Raw genomic sequence first — 22,446 nt, forward strand, 5'->3', positions numbered from 1 at the left:
AAATGTGGATTAACCTTGCAAATATGAATTTAATTGGATAATCTCCAACCCTCATGAACTTCCTTCTGTGATCATTAGAGGGATGAGAATGTAGATTAGTCGATTGAAATTAATTTGAGCATTGGTAAAACTCACATTCTTTGATTTTCTAATTTCACTTACTTGCTAACCTATTTTTTACCCTTAATTTTTTTTTTCAATGTAGACTTTTTGCCTTGTCATAAAATACTTTTAAAGCTTGGATGATGTTTTATACTTCTTAAACATATCAAATAATTTTTGTTTTGTTGAAAAAGACTTCTCCAATCTTATTAAATAAATTGGTTTTTCCAAGTGTCCAAATTATGCCTTGTATTTTACACCCAAAATATTTTTGCAAATCAGTCCTAATTTGTGGTTTTTTAATTATATACATACATACATACATACATATATATATATATATATATATATTATATATATATATATATATATATATATATATATATATATATATATATATAATTCCAGATTTCTCAAATAATGTTTTGGGCTTTGGATTTATTTCACTCATCTCTAACTATTTTATTTGAATTTATTTTATGAGTACTTGCTTGTTGTCCAACTTTCATGTATATTGTACAAACTTGTTAATTCAACCTCCTTATGTTTTTGACCTTCTACAACCCTTGATTTGTATTGTAAACATCTTGTACATGCTAGCTAAACTTTCTCCTACAGCATGCTAGTTTTGATCCCTACGATTGATTAGTGTATGTTAACTCACCTTGATACTAGATTAGCCATCTTTTTATTCTTGATTTTGATTGTGTATATGTTCTGTTTATTTGGTAGGTATTACTTTTATTAGGACATTGAGTCTTGTTTATATATTGACAATTTTGTTCCAATTTTTGTTTGGCCATATAAGTCTTTTAGATAGTGACTTACTCTTTATTAAATATCAAGGGTTGCTATTTATTCAACCAGGAAGTCACAAATGTGTCTAAAAATATTTGACTCATGGCATATAAAGGCTTATTTGAGGAATAAAAGGATCGGTATCATTTTTTAGCTTTAATTTTTTTTTTTCAAAAAGCAAGAACCGCTCAAGCAATTAATCCCACTCAAGTGATCTAAGTTTGCTCAAGTGGTCACGACAGTACTGTTGAGTTTAGAAACGTACTTTGAATGAATTTCAATCCAAATTTAATTTGGAAACTTGAGATACCAAAATTCTTATGGCTTTTGCCTAGAACTACTTTCCTTGTAACCCTTTAAGGGTTAGAGATCATAGAGATCTAATTGTTAGAGACCTCTCATTCTTTAGAGGTACTCTTTAGTGAGAAAAACCTTATTGCCACACCATTCTCATTCTTTTATTCAAGGATTTGATTATTTAAATTGTTGGCTGAAGATCGTAATCCCTTCGGAAGGATCGAAAAATATACTAGGGAGTAATAGGTAGTGGTTGCGTCATGGATATGGATCAAGCTGTAAGTATTGAAGAGTGAGTCTTTAGGATAAAATGACTAGGTAAATTAGCGTGACTTGATTTTGAATAGTGGATTTCGATTGATAGGTCTTAGACCTCATGGTTTTTTATCTCCACAGTTTGTAGGGGTTTTCCATGTAAAAAATCTTGTGCCTCATTATCTCTTTATATTTGATATTACATTTGAATTGCCTAAAATAGGTTGATTTCTATTAACCTAATATATTGTAGGGCTATTTTAAAAAGTTTATATTTATTCCTACATATATTCTAGTTGAAAATATTGAATATATTGGATTGATTTGTTCATTAATTGTTAAGTTTGTTAGGTTGGTTATTTTTTGTGGTTATTATTTTTCCTAACATTTTTCAACATATATTGTTAATCTTTGGATATCAATTGACCATAAAAACCAGTTTTTTATTTAGATGAAATCATTTTTGAATATATAGGTTATCCCTATAATGTCTTGGGATAATAAAAAGTGATTATAATTCACAAATATTGATTTAATTTTTTCAATCACCCATTCACCCCTCTTTGGGTGTTCTCGATTGGACTTTTGGTTATTCAAGGGATATTTAGAGCAATACCCATATTTTTTTAGCTTTGATATTACATCTCTTATTTTACTTATGAACTAGCCTTCTTTTTATTATGTAAGAATGCTACCCTACTTTGAGCATTATTGGGGTATGCTTCATTTTTTGTTTGTTTGATTCTCTTGATCCTCATGTCATGTTATGTGTGTTCATTATTTTTTGTTTGGTATCCATTGATCTATTAGTCAATTGTATTAGTTCCCTTCACTTGTTTAGTGGAGACCTCTTTAGAGCTTAAAAGGATGTTACTCTATGGCACCTTTCGAATAAGTAACCTAACCCTTGAACTTGGACTCGATTTCTCATAAACATGTTTTTCCTTTCAAAAGGAATCACTTAGGGTTCTTATTATGCTTTCATTTTTTAAAATAAACAAAAAATAAATGGCAACTCTAACTTTTTTTAAAAACTGTCTTTTACAATAAAAAGCGTGTCTCATCGTCAAGTTGGAATGCATGTGAAAAATGTAGGTCCATAATATGTTTTCCTATCCGGTCTTTTAATTACTTGACATATCCAAACTTTTCAATGGATATGTTTTCCTATCCGATCTTTCTCCTTGACATATTCAAACATTAGCATAGGATAAGATATCCTATGGAAATAATATCCTAAGGTATCCATATATTATCCTACCATCTAATCCAACCGACCAAACATAGCATAAAGAAACTATTGCGACCATAAATTCTATGATCACAAGTCCTTAGGATCATCAAATGGGGCACACTGCCTCAAAGTCATGAGATATCATGTTGACTATATTGAAAATACTTATTGTCATCTTTCTTAATCAATAATGACCTCATTCATAGGGACTATATGACCATTTTATGGGTCTCACTCATAGGTCAAAGCCACTAAAGACCTCAACGCTAACTCAATATTCTCTTAGGATTGAGAGCTCAGGCAACATAGTGGCTTGGTGAAATCATGACTACCTAATAGCTAATGTCATGACTTATTATAGGTCTCATCCAATATCTAATCATACACATTAGTGTACTCACCATAAGAAACTCATTCTGATGATCAAGACAAGTCATCCTTTCCATTAGGTAATAATACACTATAACTTTGTATGGATTGTTTAAATCCATGAACCTGTCAAATTACTCATCAATCTATGCAATTCCCAATACACTTGAGTCATGTATAATGCAAGTGATGTAGACATGAATTCTCAAACATAACATAATCAAAATTGAAATAGTAAAGTGAAATGAAAACTCATATTGTTACATCATGTCATGGTTTTCAAGGCTCTATCCCAACACTTCTAAGTAGATTAATTTAACATTACTCTACCTTAAGGGGAGGGGGAAGGGAGCCTATTTGTGAATGGAGTTATGCTTTGTCCTACCATACATTAAGATTTCATTTGAAAAATAGATGCCTATCCATGCCATGGTCATGGTTAACCTCCTCTTTGAATGTCTAATAGCCTCAATCAACCACCTCTCCTGATTAGAGAGGAATGAAAGTTATTGTAACGCACAAACTTACCATAGAGCTATACTAAAAAGAAAAAAGTAAAAAAAATCATAGTATCTAAACCGTCAAACCTAATTACAGGTTATTATCAACCTCAAATAGAATTAAGCAAAAAAAAAGTAAATAAAATAAATACTAACAAGAATAATAAGGAAAGTAGTATGCAAACAACAACATATCATGGAATAGATCACAAAATGCACACGATATAACATTAAATGTCCAAAACATATTATTTTCCATCTATCCAAAAGAGAAGAAAAAAAAATCAAAGAGCAATTAGTTCTAATAAAAAAATTAAAAAGAAATAATAATAATAATATTAATAAAAGAATCCTCAACTCCCCTTGAGAATGGAGTTACATCAAAAGAGGGAGGATCGCCACTACTACCCTTCCTTGGTCTTGATTTAAAGGTCCATGTATTAGTTAGAACTTTATTCTCCTCATCTAAAAAAGGCATGACCTTAGAAATGTCACTAAACATATGTAACTACCTCCTTCCTCACAACTTCCCTCATAATTTCAACCACAATTGAAGGATTAACCTCCATTTTCTTACCATCATCTCCTACTTAGGATCTAAGCTTAGCAATTATAAATCATAAGAAATATCAATTTGGGAATATCGATGTCACGCCCCAAAACCCACTCCAAGGGCATGACGGTCATTTCACACCTCAAACCTAAAGGCTCAAAGTGGAAACAACACAATCTTCATTTTGTAACTAGAAATTACCAATTATCAATTTCCTGTTCAGAGTAGTAAAATAAATAAATTCTATGATCTCCAATTCTCAACTTTAAAAACTAACACATCAACCATAGTGTTATTGTCCAAATAACTCCAAATTCAAATAATTTAAATGGGAATTAAATTTAACAACTAAACAATATCCAAAATAAAGTTTGAACCAAAATCCTAACAAAGAAATAATTCCCCAGCCTAGCCATCACTCTTCGCCCAAACTGAGAGTACCTGAAAAATTATCAATGAAGAGACATGAGCTTAAAGCTCAATAAGGAGCATCAATACAGTTTCATGGATCAAACTTTTTTTTTTTTAACTCTAATTACAAACAGGAGATATAACATATATTCATTTTCATAAAAATTTTTGAGTTAAACATGTTAATATATTCAAAACCTTTCAACAAAACTTTTTTATATCCAATTCAAAACAATTTCTCATCAAAACCAAATCAAATACATTCAAAATATCTTTACTCTAGTTATCGTATGACAAATGGTGCCCAATTAGGTAGGACTTTACAAATGAGTGGTTAGTTTTAAATTTGTTCTAGTTAAGGTGAACAAAGCCAAATGTCAACAATTATAACCCCTTGACGAAGGCCAAAAAGTCAACTATTATAACCCGTTGACTAGGACCATATAATATCAACTATTATAACCCATTGATTAGGGCTGAAAATGTCAACAATTATAACCCGTGACTAGGGTCATATAATCTAAAGTCAAACACTTTATTTCATTAATTCAAACTTACAAAACAAAATATCATATCTCCTCAATTTTTCACTTTTCATAAATAAACAAAGAAAATTCTAAAAATAATAATAATAATTTTCATACAAAACACATATTTGATCCATGCGGAAAGATAAAAATAATATTTTTACACATTTCAAAATACAATATAAAAAGAAAATTATTTTCTTCTATAAAAATCTGCATTAATTTCCCTTACCTTGAAGAAGCACTAAAAAACTTGAAGTATTTAGCTTGAAAAATTTACTCCTTACCTAACATAATATCATACACAATATTGATTATTGATTATTGATCTAAATATATAAATTTGACAATCTTAAAAATATTTTATTTAGTATTAGGGATCTTAATTAATTTCTCATATTAATATTATTACCATCCAATATTATTTTCAACTTCCTAAATAATAATTTATTTCTTTTTTCTAACTTATCTAAATTAAATCTTTTAAGAATATTTATCTGCATTAAAATATTATTACTATTGAATTTTTTTATCTAACTTATCTAAATTAAATCTTTTAAGAATATTTATTTGCATTAAACTATTATTACTATTTAATTTATTATTATTTTTTCTAACTTATCTAAATTAAATTTTTAAGAATATTTATTTGCATTAAATTATTATTACTATTTAATTTATTTCTTTTCTTCCTAACTTATTTAAATTATATCTTTTAAAACTATTTATTTGCGTTAAACTATTATTACTATTATTTAAATATCTTAAACTTAGCAAATACCTCATGCAATTTTATTTTATTTTTATTTGTTTATTTATTTATTTTTCAACATGCCAAATCCTTCCTAAACATCTTTCATCATTTTTTTTTCCTTTGTAAAGTCAAAACTTTTAACATCCAAAATTTTATGAAATTTTCACATCCAAAACTACATAATTTTTTATTTTTTCTAGATCTATTCATTTGAGTAATCAAAATTTATCGATCTTCATTAATAAATCAAACTATGTTAATAAATTTTTAATCTTTTTTATCTATAAATTAATTAAAAAAACTCTAATCAAAATTGAGATATTCCAAATAATATCTAAAGTGTTCAAAATTAATTAACGAATATAAAATATTAATTTAAGGATTAAAAATTTTATCTCAAAAATTTTGATTTTCAAACCCTAAACCTCTAAATCTTCAACCCTATGTTCTCTAATCTTTCTGATCTCTATGTAAAATGGTTTTCTGAATAAAGAAGATAGGAAAAATCTAGTTTATATATAGGGATTTTAAATATGAAAAGACCTTTTTACCTTTACTAAGTTACTTTAATTAATTAATAATTTCTAAATTACAATTTTACCTCTAAATTGGGTTTGAGGCATTACAATCGATTTGGATTTGAGCTTAGTAATTATAAATCATAAGAAATACCAATTTGGGAACATCAATTTGGTTCAATTCTATTGGTTAGGAGGCAAAGAATTGAAAAAGGAAACAAGTCAGTATCTACTATTTTCACATAAATTTAAGCTTCATAGTTGTTGAAAGCGAACTCTATTTGGTTGATTTTAGTTGCATTAGCTTTACTCTTGTCAATTTTTTATTTTTATTTTTATTTTTTTCTACTTATACTCTAGTAGAAGTGTAGAAACCAACTCAAACACGCCTTTGAATATTCTAAATAAATAAATATTTGTCTAACTACTCTAAATAAATATTTTCTTTAATTAATCTTATAAATCAAGAATTATTAGCATGAACGTATGGGTTAGTTAAATTTATGCATGTTGCGTATAGACCTTTTTTGTTTGTTATTAATGATAAGATTGGGTTAGGTATCCTATTATTATATGAGGCTAAGGAAGATTGTCATCAACCATCCCCATCTTCAGTGACTCATGCAGTCATGCCTCCAATCTTTCTTTCCTTGGTTTATTTTTAATCAAATGTCATGTCATACCTAATATGAATCTAGACTTGGACTAATTTGAGCTTAACCTCTAAGTTCACTCAATATTTATTTTTATCCTTTTTTTAAAATAAAATGTGTTAAATATTGATATTTTAGCAAATATTAGGGATGATCACATGCAAGGCACGTGACTCAATAATTAATAAAATTTAAAATTACTTTATTTATTTATTTATGTAACCTCTTATTTATGTCATATACTTTAAAATATATTAATTTTTTACTTCATTTCATTTTTGTAACTAGATCTAAAATTCACTTGAAGGAGGGAAGAATATAAAATTTTAAAAATATACAATTTTACAAACAAATTGGTAATTGCATTAAAACAAATGTTTAAGTTATTAAATGTAAAAATTAATATTTTTCATCTTATAAATTTACTAGAAAATTAAATTTTTTTATGAAAATTATTTTCAACTATCTATGATTAATAATAATTCAAAATAAATAATAAGTTAAATCTATAACTTTTTTTTAACTTTATTATTATTTTTTGTACTACAAGGTAATGGAAAACATATTATTTCTAATTTTGATTTTTCTTTTCATTTTCCTTTTGATAATTTATATTTAATATATCAAATTTTAATTTATTGAAATTATTGACTTTTTAATATTAAGGAAAAAAACAAAATGACGAATGATAATAGGAAAAAAAAATATGTTTTCACTTAATTATGTAAAAATAATTACAAAATAAAAACTCAACAGTCAAACGTAATACTTAAAATGGTCAAAGGTAGTATTTATATCATTAAAATGTGATACTTTAATGATCAAATGTAGTACTTTTGGTCAAAAAATGTATAAAATGCTCATTATTTTTAGTTAGTTGTTTAAAATTTGTATTTTATAAATGTAAGTCCTTATTTTATGACTTTTTATTTTATTTTATTTTTTTTATGAGTGTATGAAAACACACTCTTCCCATCTTTATTGGTTGTGACTTTTTATGTTCTATTATAATTTTTAGAAAGGGAAATTATTTAACCAAGGCTACAACAGGTGGACTTGGATGACCATTTTCAATATTAGGGTTGAGGTTGGACTAAATTTTTTCAATCTGAACTTAATTTAGGTTTAGTTCATGCCAAGGTTCAAATAACCAAAGCTTAATTTGAACATGATTTAATATTTTTATAATATTTATTATGTCATTATCTAAGAATGAAAATATTGGTTTATATATATATATATTATATATATATATATCAATCATTTGATTTTACAGATATATTGGTAGATTTTTTGATATAATATTAGTGAAATGAAAATTTATAAAAACTCATGAAAATAGTATGAAAAACTCCAAAAAAATTTATATAAAAAATAATAATAGACATATTGAGGCCATTTTATTAAAGAATTTGATATATGTATAATATAAATATATTTTATATGCATCTATCTGATTTGAATGTATTCAATGATATGAAAAAATTATGATATATGTATAAGTATTTTTTTATTTTAAAATATTTATAATTTTGTATATTCCTTTTTATTTATTTTGTATTTAGTTATCATACAAAAGATATAATAATGAACATTATTTTATTTATAATAATTTCATTCTAATTAATTTCATGACTTCCATATTAAACTTTTTTTTTTTTTTAACTATAAGCTTCTTGAACAAAATTAATTAATTATAGAAGCTCTTATTGAATTTAAAAAAGAGCTTTTGATTTGTCAAAGGTGGATCCAAACCAAACTTCATTGTGGAAGTATAACAACCCCATAACATGTCTGCTTTTATTGGGCTGTGGATGGGTCCGCTCCATAGTTCCTAGTGGGCTTATTATGCTCGCTTTTTATTGGGCTTTCCATGGGTTTTATCTTAATATGGGCTTTGATCGTACACAAACGTTGCGTCTTTATTCATAATGTTTGGATCACGAACAATATTTGGAGAAGGAAAAATAAGAGAAAATAATTTCAAATTCTCTTCTTTCATTCGATGAGGCATAATTTCATGTTTTGTAACACAATACAAACAAGCCTCATTCATAGGAATTTACCAGCAAAATAACTTCCTTTGGCGAGATTAATGTGAAAGCCTCTCAAGCCCAAGTTGGTCAAAAATTGCTTTCTTCTATGCATCGTGTATCATTGTGACCATTTATTTCATTTTTATTTTCCTCTTTCTTAACTTTGTACTTCCTCATAGTGCACAACTAAGTCTGCAACTTAGGTGGATTAGTCGGGTTGGTGGCTAGCTCAAGTCCAACCCAAATTAAGAAACAATCAAACCAAGTTTAATCCAACCCGACCTCTAACTCAAGATACTCAACCTTATTTTTCTAAACTTACATTGAATTTGAGTTGATTGAGTTGATTAAATTAAATTCGGGTTGCTCACATTAAAGTTGGATTGATCGGGTTGCATGATTCAAAATCTATTCATAGTGGCAAAACTTTTTTCTATGTACTTATATCGAAATTTAAATGGTAAATAAGACAAAATTTCAAAATAACAATAAAAAAGTTAAAAATAAACTTATATAGCTTTATAAAAAGTGGAAAAATATATATGTGGACCCCGCATTTCGTGCTCATGCGTTTCCCACTCGATGACGAGCTCGATTTTTATTCGAAAAATTGATTTTTATTTATTGTTTGAAAAATGACTTGGAGTCGCCACTTATTTTTGTTTTATTTTTAAAGGGTAAACAAAATAAGAAAGAAAAACCCTAAGTGTGACTCCTTATTTTGGAAAAGGTGATCTACGAAAAACCGGATTGGGTTCGGGGGTCAGGTTACTTATCGGGAAGGTACGGTAAAGACCGTAGCACCCCTCTAAGTCCCTACAGTCGGGTCTCTACTAATAAAATGAAGCTGACGTGGCAATCAATGAGGAAATCAGCGGATGCTCAAATCAAACTTGCACATATGAAAATAAGAGCGTGCATAGAGAACAAATCAAAATGAGAATGAGTGCGTACCTGGACCTTCAGTGAAAAATGCGCTATCATGAAGCAAGATCAGTGAACAATGAATATGTACATATACTTATACGCATGTCAAGGAACAGAATAAATCAAACACGCATGGCAAATAAATCAACCAAACGGTCAATCAGTCACGAGATCATATATGTGGGGCCCCCACCAAAGCCCGTTTATTTTAGCATGAATTAATTCCATAAATTTCATTATTCGGAATTACTGAAATTAATTCTTGCTTATTTTAAAACATTTTAAAAGATTATGAAAGATTCGAAAGTGGATCGCCGAAAAGAAAATGGCAGCCAAATTTTATCGAAAAGCGGATTTTTGGAACATAAGACTCTAATGATGAAAAAGTTTGACTTGAAATTATTTAAAATCCGGGATTAGAGAAAATATTTACAAAGTGGGATTTGAAGCAATTATTTTTCAAAGTCAAGGGTGATGAAATGGGATATGGCACGTGGCCCACTTCATTCCTCCAATTCCATTCTGCCCAATCCTCTTCGTCTGTCCCCACGCGCTTTGTACTCTCTTTGGCGTTGATGTCCCTAGGCGCAGCATAGCGATTACCCTGGCTGTTGATGGTGGGGTTGGCGTTGCCGCCGATGGCATACATCTCCCACTGGGCAAAGTCGTTATTGACGACATGGATGTCGGTGTTTCTAGAGAGCACGCAGTGGTGACCGTGGACGCTATGGAGGATGATGTTGCTCACGTACCACAGGGTCATGCAGCCCCTACCGGTGTCTTCGACGCTGCAAGCCCAGGCTATAATGTAGCAGGGCAGTAAAAACCCAGCAGCCCGAAGCAAGAAAAGAGAGAAAAAAGTTGATGTGTCATCATCTCCATCAGTATCTGCATCTGTAATGGTCAACGCATGGCGCAAGAGCAAAAAAGTGCCATCAAAATAGGAGCAACTGAACGACAAAATGCAGCTCCAGTGACATTTGTAGCATTATACTCATCATACCCAGCTTCCAAGGAATGTCACTCTGCCTCCTTATACATTTCTAGGATGAAAGCAACGCAAAAATGTTGACTTTCCATCAGTGTAAACCCATCATGCTCAGGAATTGTCAGCGTCTTCAGGTATGCTTTCTGCTTTGTTGGAAGCCTCATCAGAAATTTCATCAGTTGCATCTAGAGGAAGCTGGCCTCAGCTCCTTCATCTCGCGAAGGACATCCTTCACTGAAGCATTACTTCAATATCAAGTCCACGATCTATTTCCTCAGTGTCTTTGTTATTATCAACTATGGCCCGACTTAGATCAGATTTGAGAAGCGAAGCATAAAGAGATATATATTTCTTACGTAAGCATGCATACTTCAGGACCTGCTCCCGTGACAATCTGCCATTGAGAGTGCCCTTCGATTTGAGGTGGACAGATTCTGCAGCCTCCATTGGCATAAGTGTTCCATCCTCTGATGACTTCAAATTTAAAATCTGGAAATCCGAATCAATATCCATCTTTCAGCCAACTGCCAGAACGGGCTGCAATTTCAGCAGTCCTTTATGTATGGATTTTGTGTTTGAAGAAGACAGTGGACTGAGCTCCAACTCCCGTCTTGACCGGAGAGAGTTTTACCAAGGCTCGCGTGGTCATGCATGGAGAATAGGTGTTTAAGGTTAGAAGGAGGATGGAATGGAGGGTAATGAAAGTATGGATATGGTGAGTTGGGAGGATGAAGGGTGGTTTTAATGGGTATTTGAAAATTAGAAGTGTAGGCACGGAGGTGGATGTGATGGATATGTGGGCAGTAGGTATGATGATTGGTTTATTAGGTGATGGAATGGAAGTGGCTGCTGATAATAGGTATGACAAATAAGAGCCTTGTCGTTGCATGTTCATGAGCAGCATGAACAGCCTCCTTCGTGTTAGGAAATGAGGCTCTATAACTTCCAGATCTTGAGGGCTGTATGAATAGATGAAAATTTCGACTTCCTGTAGGTCTGCCACATCCTGAACGATAGCCCTGAATTTTCTCTTCTTTCGGACCTGACGCCTTAGATTAAAAGGGTCTGATGGTAGAGTGTTGTAATGTTCATAATTGAAACCCTTGTTCCTCAAGCGCATCTGCTCCCTCATTCAGCAGAGCTTGTTTGTTCATACCTGAGAAACCTGCAGTTCCGATGGACCCAAACTAAGGTTGTTCAGCTTGCGATTCCATTTGATTCCATCACTTAAATTTGCAGCATGTAGTGCAGCACCAAGGACTATAGCTTCATCAGCATCCAGATGTCTGTCCAGATCCTTCCTTCCAAGAAATTCCTGGAGCTTTGCCTGCAACTTTGGCACTCGAGTGGCACCTCTTATCAACTCCACTGCATATAACTCATCAACCTTCAAACCTGAATTCTCAAGCACTTCCTTCACAGGAATAAGAGATCTCTCTCACAAATCTTCACAGAGCTCCTCAAACTTCTCACGAGTTATGGTACTCCTGAAGTCTCGATCATCATAGAGGGATTCTACTGATATTGGAGCAACTGAATTCGCACTTAGAATTTCTTTTGTCCGCTTAACCTGTTTCTTCAATTTAGCCATTGCCTTGGGGAACTTCCTCACATTAACTCCATTCCCAACTTGTTTGTTGAACTCATCTGCAAAATACTCCACCAAACGAATTTCTATATTTTGGCCACCAAGTTCTGGATCCCAGATAACATCCTTAACCTGAAATTGGTTAACCGAGACTGTCTTTCCATACTCCTTGGCATTATAAGCAGAAAGAATACACAAGTGCAGCATAAGTACTACTTGATCCCATATCATAAAACACAACATGCCTTGATCCATTCGAGAAATCCTTATCGATCCCATATTGCAATGCCACACCTGAATGCTCATTGATCAGCGCAAGCACATTAACACCCGCCAATTGTGCAGCAGTAAGCAAAATTTGCAGAATCCATTGGGAAATCAGTGGTGTAAAGCACTAGATTCCCATCAGTCTGCAGCGAAAACATGAATTTTCCCCTTGAGTAATTCGTTTCTGAGTAACGAGCAACAAGTTTGCTGCCTTGCCCCAATATCGAGGTGGGCAATATAGTGTCTGTTGGATGATTGAAACTCTCCCACAAATAGGTGGAATTTTGGCTTGCCAGCACAAAGTTTCCAGTGTCAAGCATGGCTGCATGCGCGACCCCAGGACCGATCAGATCAGCCTTCCACATCTGCTTGCCTTTCTGGTCATTGAGAATGAACTCTCCATCAGTGGTGAGCTCAACTTTGGATCCTCTTGGCGTTGGATTATCGCTGTTGGCTGACCAAATTATGGTCTTTTCAGGTACTTTGTTGAACCAAATAGCTAGTAGGAAACCTCCATTCCCAATCTGTTGGAACCCAAAAGCGAAATCACCAGATGGGGATGCCCAAAAGGAATCGCTCTTCTGAGCAGTAAGGGAAAGAACCCAAGCTAAACTTCCCAGAAGTTTGAGCATAGCTTGAAACAGGTCTCATCAGAAGAAGCAGAAGCAGAAGCAAATAGCAGAGAGGGTGATTACAAGGCAGTGTAGGTACCATGTTAAAAGAGTTATTCAGAGGCCATCAAATGAACCAGAAATTGGAGACTCCCAAACAGCAAAAGCACACTGAGGTAGAATAGACCCAGAATGACCCACTGACAGCTCTCATACATCTTTTTCACGTGGAGATGATGAATCAAAGTGCATGCCATGGATGAATACCAGGAACAGGGGAAGATGACCAAAGCAGAACACAGACAATGGGGACCAGATGAATACATACAAGCTTCATTTCACATATCCATCAATGAGCTCAGATGTAGGAGGGGGGGGGGGGGCAAAACGATTTTTCAAGTAAGTTTTAAAACAAAAACAGAGGTGGGAATGCTAACATCTCATTAGAGATCTCAAAACAGAGGACACAAAACAGGTTAGAATTCAAAGATGAGTCAAGTGAAATCCAAGCAAATACGTTCAAACACCAAGATAGAATCTCACTTGACATTCAGATATCACCATGAAAAGGACATGAGCATGGAAAAAATAAACATAACTATGGAAATGGTACCTGAGTCTTCCTCTTCCCAGGTGTGTCCTCTGCGTATCTTTGTAAAGCCACCACGAAAATGCCTTCCCTCAGCACCCTCTGCAACAGTCTCCTCTGTTTCCTCCCCAGCTCCCTTTTCCTTCCCAAAAATCCCTCAGACCAGCCTCCGTGAGCCTCCTCTCTAGTCTCTCAAAACTACTCACAATGTTCTCTGCCCTCTCAACAGCCTCCAGACAACCAGAAAAAGAAAACCCCCTCTCTCGTTATCCCCCTCTGAAGCTCCAGAGACTCTCCTTCTGCCTCCTGCAGATCCCCCCTTCTCATCCAACTCGTCTGCCTTTTTCTTCTCCAAAAAAAATATCTCCCAACGGCCGCCTCTACTCAACAGCCACCCCCAAAAGCACCACTAATCTGCAAAATCACTTTTCTCTCTCCCGGATTTGCCCCTCTAACAGCCTTCAGAACCTCATGCCACCTGTCAACCTCTGATTTGCTTCCCAAAAAGCAAGGCTGATTCCCTTATAGCCACTAAGGAGGCGACACGTGGCTCGCTGGGGGCTCTTCCACGTGGCAAAATCAGCTGCAGCAAAGAATGACCTAAATGGGGGTCTACAAATATGCCCCTCTTCGGTAGAGTTCATGAGTGTAAGGATCATGAACACTGGAATGAAAAGCAAGTGTGAATAGTGAGTGGAATGAAGTGAACTCTGCCGAAGAATCAAAGAGACCCCCATAGGGACACTAGTGAAACGCAAGTCACTCAGGCTAGCAGAAGAACATAAAGGCTCTAATCCTAAAAGAGAAGGATGTCACCAAAACGCCTCTGAAGCTACACTAAGGATCCAGGCTCCCTCTAAAATGTCTCCAAAAGTGACTCGAAGAACCAATGCTGAAAGTGAGTAACGATCGAACCACCTTGGAGTACAGACAAGAACGCGTCTAAAGGAGACTGTCCTATGAGGACTACGAGATGAATATATGATAAGCATAGGGTAACGAAGTGAGGAAAACCGAGGACGAATGCAAAACCATGAAGGTAAGATGTGCAATGCCAGTGAATATGAATGCCGGGAGATGTGACTCTGAAGGACAAGACTGACTCTAAACACAAAACCGAGAAAATAATGGCTCTGGAAGCCAAATAAAAAAAACTAACTCTAAACGCTAAACTAGAAAATAATAGCTCTGGAAGCCAAACCAAAAAGCTAGCTCTAAACGCTAAACTAGAAGGCCCATAGGTGAAGACCTACGGTGGTGATACGATAAAAAAAATGCCCATAGATGCCAATCTATGGTGGTGGAACTCTCAAAAGCCCAAGGATGAAAATCCATGGTGGTGAAATAACTGAAATGCCCATAGATAGCTGATCCATGGTGGTGATAATCCCGAAAGCCCAAAGATGAAAATCCATGGTGGTGAAATAACTGAAATGCCCATAGATGTCCGATCTATGGTGGTGATAATCTCGAAAGCCCAAGGATGAAAATCCATGGTGGTGAAATAACTGAAATGCCTATAGATGCCCGATCTATGGTGGTGATAATCTCGAAAGCCCAAGGATGAAAATCCATGGTGGTGAAATAACTGAAATGCCCATAGATGCCCGATCTATGGTGGTGATAATCTCGAAAGCCCAAGGATGAAAATCCCTAGTGGTGATAATCTCAAAAGCCCAAGGATGAAAATCCATGGTGGTGAAATAACTGAAATGCCCATAGATGCCCGATCTATGGTGGTGATAATCTCGAAAGCCCAAGGATGAAAATCCATGGTGGTGAAATAACTGAAATGCCCATAGATGACTAATCTATGGTGGTGATAATCTCAAAAGCCCAAGGATGAAAATCCCTGGTGGTGAATCTGAAATGCCCATAGATGTCTGATCTATGGTGGTGAAAAACTGATCAAAGCCCATAGATGCCTGATCTATGGTGGTGAATCTGAAACAAATGCTCATAGATGAAAATCTATGATGGTGAAATCTGAAACAAAGGGGGATGCCCTAAACAAACTGACGGTAGGGGGATGCCCTAAACAAGCTGATGGTAGGGGGATGCCCTAGGTGATAACTCGTAAAGATCGACAAATGTGTCTGACAACCATGAAATCAATACGAGACACGGTAAACCCAAAGAGAGGGGGGTATGCCCCAGTAGAAAAGCGCTGAAGGGGGTATGCCCCAGTGTGACGACTCACAAAGATCAAGAAATAGATCAAGCAAAGAGAAAGTCCTCAAAAGGTCTGGTGAACTCAATGATGGGGGTATGCCCCAGTGTGACGACCCATAAAGATCAAGAGATAGATCAAGCAGTGAGAAAGTATGCAAAAGATCTGATAAATTGAAGGATGGGGGTATGCCCTAGTGTAAGATAGTAACCAACATAAGACATAGAATGTCACCAAACAAGACACTCTGGGATATGCTCAACAATGATGCAATGAACAGGATATACATAGCCTCAATGAACAAATGCTAAAACAAGACCAGACATCACCAAAACTATGCTGACAAAGCAAAACCAAAGTAATGGATCAAACAAATGCTGACCAAAACTCTAAGTCTGAAATGTAAGCAAATCAAGACACAACATGTCAACTATCAATATGGGTACATCATCACAAATGTATCAATAATCTAAAAAGCCCTACCATCATGGAAAATGTCGAACCTGATGCCCAAAGACATGTGAAAACTCGACCAGAAAACCCGAGACTAGTCTGCATCCTCCTCTGATCACAAGAGAAAGGGATAAGGTCATGTAAGACGATGAAATATGTGGGCTCAAAAGATGTAAGGCTCTGATAAGATGGGTGCAGGTATAACAGTGTCCAATGTAGGATGGATGAATGTGTAACAAAGATAAGTGAATATCCAAATCAAACTAGGCACGCTGAGAAGACTGAGCCCAAGGTGTCAATGACTCTATGATCCATCGAAAGCAGCAATCATAAACAGGAAGTGGAGTCTCCGTGTCAAAATCAGCAAGGGGGCTATGCCCCAGTGTGAATGCATCATCTCAAAACGAGTAAACCCTCAGCACAAGATGATCTCTGAAAAGCATGTGTCTAGCATAAACTGTCATCTCACAAAATCATCATCGGTGCGTGGGCTATGCCCCAGTGTAAGCATCTCCAAATCAAACGTCGATGAGAGGAGTGTAACCAATCATACATCATCTGATCAAAATGAACCTCTGCTCCTCAACGTCATCGTGGTAATGTGAAGAGAGTATCCGACCTCCTCTAAAGAAATAGCATGTCCCAATGTGAACTAGTGTCTCTAAGATCAACCGCCAATGAAAGGGTTATGCCCCAGTATAGGGCAAACCCCGAAATGACTAAACTCCACTGCATGCTCTCATAAGTGTCTGTGTCCTGATCCAATCATCTCAAAAATACGTCAACAATGATGAGAAGGCTATGCTCATGTGATCACATCAAAGAAATCACCCAATCATATCTCGTACTCCAATGTGAAATGGATCTAATCGCCTCCAAGGAACAACTATGCCTAAAAACCATCATGGACTGAAAAGGGGTATGCCCCTGTGTAAAGTACACCAGATGAAATGCGCCAATCAGGTTTCATGCTCCAATGTGAAAAAAGAACATGGCTCAAAAATCCGTCATCGATCGAGAAGAGTATGCCTCGACATAATGGTCATCCGATAATAAAACTCTCTGAGATGGCTATGCCCCAGTGTAAAGTCATACCATAACTCCTGGTCCATCACGATCAGAATGCTCTCGAATCAATCCCGAGTATCGCTCACATAAGAGCTGTCAAACACAATGTGTGATGTCATGGCCTCAGGGTGGTCTTAAGACTCAGGACGTAATGAAGGCTAGGGTGATAGGGTGATAGAAATGAAGGGAAACTAGGCCCAAATACCCAATGATCAAAACCCATGCCCTCATGTATAAAATGCAACATGTATAGAAAATATCGTGAGCCATGGACCTGAAGATGCCTACTGTGAACATCGTAACAATGATGACGCAATGAAGAAAAGCCGAACTGATGACAAGATGTATAATGATGGTGCGGAGAGAGCACCAAACCCGAAAACGAGGTCACTACAAGAACGGAATAAGAGGTGAAATAAAAATGATGAATCAGAAGTGAAAACGAGGATGATGATGAAGCATAGAATACGAGAATGAGTGATGATCCGCTCAAATCAAATGTGGAAGGAGGTCATGTCAATAACGAACACAATGATGGAATGGACAATGACCCAGAGCTCCTAAGAGAAGGCCACCCATCTCACTCTCAAAACATACAACAAAATGAATACGAAGAATGAAAGGTCTCGGGGAGCTCACATACGAACTCCTATCAATAGACATATCCAGCAAAGTGACCCTCGAACACTGATATACACACTCAATGATAGAGAATAATACACACATGTGTCCTCTTTTCTTTTCTTTTTTTTTTTTTGTTTTTTTTTTTTATTTTTTTATTATTATTTTTTAAACATACATACAAATATACATGCTCTGAACGCAAACCAAAAAGCCACAAAAATGAAGTCAAAAATGGATAAACATGCTCTCAAACTCTGACGAGATGACCTTCTCAAACTAAGGATCCCTGGATCAACGTCCGTAGGATAGATAGTGGAAAATGACATGACTACCCTCCATGTAATGAACTGAGGAGGATTACCACTCGGGGTGGAAGAAGATGAAGTGGAACAAACGACAGATATAATAAAGAAGAGGATGAAAAACCAACGAGATGTGATGAAATGCAATGACGCAATGATAGGAAAAGATAATGAGAAAAAAGCGCCCCTAGGTCCAAGGCTCATGAAGCTCCTAAACAATGCATGCATACACTGAAGGGCCCTTATCCCGGTGTAGAAGGTGAGCAAGGCTATAAGAAAGAAATGGCTATGATGCTCATGCGAGGCTCAAAGGGCTAGCAACGGTCTAGATGTCAACAAAGGTAATGGGGTGTGAGCTAATCCGAAATGAAGGCCACCCATCCTGCGACCACGGTCTCAAACATCGTGCTCTCAAAGCCACTCAAATGATCAATACTAAAGATCGATGTCCATATGATATAACCACATCAACCCTCTAGAATCATGCATCAAACCGTACTCCGAATGCTCCATAATAATCTCAAAGATGATCCTCTCAAAGCAAAGTGAACAACGATCTCATCGGGCACGAATGCTCATCACAAACCAACTCTCATCATACAAGGTCAACCTCTGTACTCACGGCAAAGTAAGTGACAGTCTCATCAAGCAATCGACCAATCCTCTCATCGTAAGCCACCCAAAGACCATAAGATAACCCTCGCCATGTGAAATCAAACCCTAGGCTCAAACTCCTCACACTCTACCTGGTCGAATCAGAGAGGGGATGTGAAGGGCTAGAAAAACCGAGGATGGAAAGGTCATATAATGGTCTCAAAGGTGATGCTGTGCAAAGCTCATAATGGATGGATGTAGGTCAAAACAAAAGCAAGGTGTGGGAAGTGAGCAAGGTACTGCTCTGATCATAAGAAGATGTGTCACAGTCTCGAACTCTCTAGGTCAAATCCCAGATCCTAGGCTAATAGGCTCAATATCCTCCATGATAGGTCAAACCTCAATACCACAATGTGCAAGTGAAAAGACACCTCAAGTCAAAAGTATAACACATCATATCACAAAACACAAACACACGTCCATAAAAAAAATGCATCCAATGGGATAATCCGATGAGTACATCATGCAAAAGAAGGATAACAAAGACGATACTCAAGAATCGAGTTATAGTCTCTAAAAGTCAAAAACAAAACAAGACTAAACAAACAAAAACAAAAACAAAAACAGTGACTGGTCCTGTCGTCACATCTCTGGCCATAGAAGGAACAAAATCTGAGCACCACTGTACCAAGGTAAGCCAATCATGAGTCAACCGCCCAAATCAATAAGATCAAGGACTGCTGGTGAAGGAGCGTCTGCATGCATGGCCTGAGCTGAGGTAGGTACAGAAAACACATCAGACTGAGGATGCCCAAATGTCCCAGAATCAATAATGTCCTGTATGGCATGTCGTAGAGCAGTGCAACGATCAGTGTGATGTCCTACTGACTGATGGTACATACAATATAAATCAAGCCGAAACTGCGAAGGCACAGGATCCGGAAGTGCCCTAGGAGCCAAAGGAGCCAAAAATCCCATGGCCTGGAACGTCTCAAAAGCTCTACTCAGGGATATACTCAGATCTGAAAAGTGTCTCCGACATCGTCGATGAGGGTGAGGTCGCCCCTGAGGAACTGTAAAGACCGGAGGGCCGCGAACCCGGGATGGAGGTCGTGTCGACGTAGCCAATGAAATGGATGAGGAATGCTGCTGGAGCACTGAATGTGGGCGAGGTCGTGGATGTGAGGCACCCAAAGCAACAGGTGCCGGTGAAGTCGAGTGTGGCAATGAAGGCGTCGCTACTCCTGGAACTCCTCTCGATGACGATGGATACTCTGACAGAATAAGCTCAATCCTCTCAACTCTCCGTGTCAAATCCACCATCATCCCGTAAAGAGTAGTAAGAGTAATGGGTGCGATCTCGTCCGACATGGTGAACCTCAACTGAAGAAGTCTAATCTCAATGTACTCTGAAAATATCATAACCATCATGCCATCAATCTCTGCTCGGGGACCAGTCACGACACTAAAACTGTCCAAGACTCTAAAACAAACACATGCAAGAGACAAAACAAAACCACACACGATGCTACTCAAGATAACAACACATAAAATGCATGATACGAAACAATGATAACAATAAGAAGAAGATAGAAACACATGCCCAAGAAAACAACAATATCACTAAGTGAAATGAGAGTACATCATGCGAAAAATAAGACAATAAGGTCTACTCTCGAAACATAGGGTACGAACTCGACTCACTATCTATAAAACAAGACTCAAATACAAAGCAAAAGAGAACAAAAAAACTCAAACGACCAACTAACAATGTAGTCCCAAAATACACCAACAAGGTATACAATATCAAAGTGTCTGGTGAATATCAGTGCCCTGGGTGTCCAAAATGCGATGGTATAAGCCCGAAGGAGGAGGAACCGCATGCGTGGAATAAACTGGAAGGGAATCAGTAGTCATATCTGAACCAAGATCAGTGTCTGTAGTCGATAAGGGGAAGCTAACCGCACCACTGTCAATAAGATCCTGTATGGTATGACGTAGAGAAGCACAATAGTCAGTACGGTGGCCTGCCATCTGGTGAAATGCACAGAACTCGTGAGCACGAAAACGCGGAGGCAAGGTACTCGGGAGTGGCCTAGGGGCCAATGGTACTAAAAAACCAGTAGCTCTGAGTCGCTCAAAAGCTCTATCCAAAGGCATCCCCAAATCAGAATAAGTCCTCTGACGTCGCCGATGGGGACGAGACTGCTCATGTCGTGGGATACTAGTCTGTGGACGCTGAAACTGAAATGAAGGTCGCACCGTGACAGTATGAGGATACACAGAAGGATACTGCTGAACTGAATGAGGATGATGATGCTGTAAGGGTGTGAAACCACCCCTGGGTATCTGCAATGATCTCGCATAGGGATGATAACCGGGTCGTCGATGCTGAAAATCCGTAGAACATACGCCTCCATAGCTCTCAGATGATCCAACAACTCCTTTCCCCTCAATATCTGGGGAATGAGTAATATCTGACCATAATCCTCTAGAGATGCCATCATTTACATCGAATAAAGCCTGAACCAATGATCTGAAATCCTGGAATGGGACTCCTGTCAGATGCTGAGCAAACCTAGGATGCAAACTCCTCAAAAACATGCTCATCTGATCTCTCTCGGTAGGTCGCTCAATCATCTCCGCGGCTTTCTCCCTCCAGCGGGAGATAAAAGAAGAAACAGACTCATCCGATCCCTGTCTAAGGAACTCAAGCTCTCTACGTGTAATGCTCGTATCACCACTGAATGAATACTGTCTCAGAAACTCCCGTGCTAAGTCCTCCCAAGTCCTCCGACGAGATGACTCTAATGAAGCGTACCATCTCTGTGTCATGCCGCTCAATGACAATGGGAACAAAGTGAGCAACTGTGCCTCATCTAAACCAAGTGCCCTCATAACTGTCCTATAAAGTCTGAGATGAATACGAGGACATCCAACTCCCGTATATCTCTCTATATCAGGCATCCTGAAACCGACTGGCAAAGTGGCCACTGGCACATCGTCAGTGTCCTCCCACGAAATCATCTCATCAGGATCTCTCATCTGTCTAACCCTCCGCTCGAGTATGTCCATACGAGAACGAGGATCCTCAATAATGGTAACAGGTGTGACAACGGGTGGAACGACAGCAGCCTGATCATATGAAGTAGTATGCAAAGTCGGTGTAGCTGGCATCTGAACAGGTAGAATATGTGGTGTCACTAAATCAGATGGCGTGTCCTCGAGCACTACGTGTCTACTCTGCTGAGTATCCAT

At 36.5% G+C, this 22,446-nt stretch overlaps 1 protein-coding gene across 1 annotated transcript; it reads right to left on the bottom strand.

Moving 5' to 3' along the window:
* Positions 1-20,994: 20,994 nt before the first annotated feature.
* On the bottom strand, positions 20,995-22,446 carry LOC117921884. Its single transcript, XM_034839831.1, has one exon. The coding sequence runs from the start codon at positions 22,444-22,446 to the stop codon at positions 20,995-20,997; it is 1,452 nt and encodes a 483-aa protein (XP_034695722.1).

Source organism: Vitis riparia, chromosome 9 (genome assembly GCF_004353265.1).
Source record: "Vitis riparia cultivar Riparia Gloire de Montpellier isolate 1030 chromosome 9, EGFV_Vit.rip_1.0, whole genome shotgun sequence".
Lineage (NCBI taxonomy): Eukaryota > Viridiplantae > Streptophyta > Magnoliopsida > Vitales > Vitaceae > Vitis > Vitis riparia.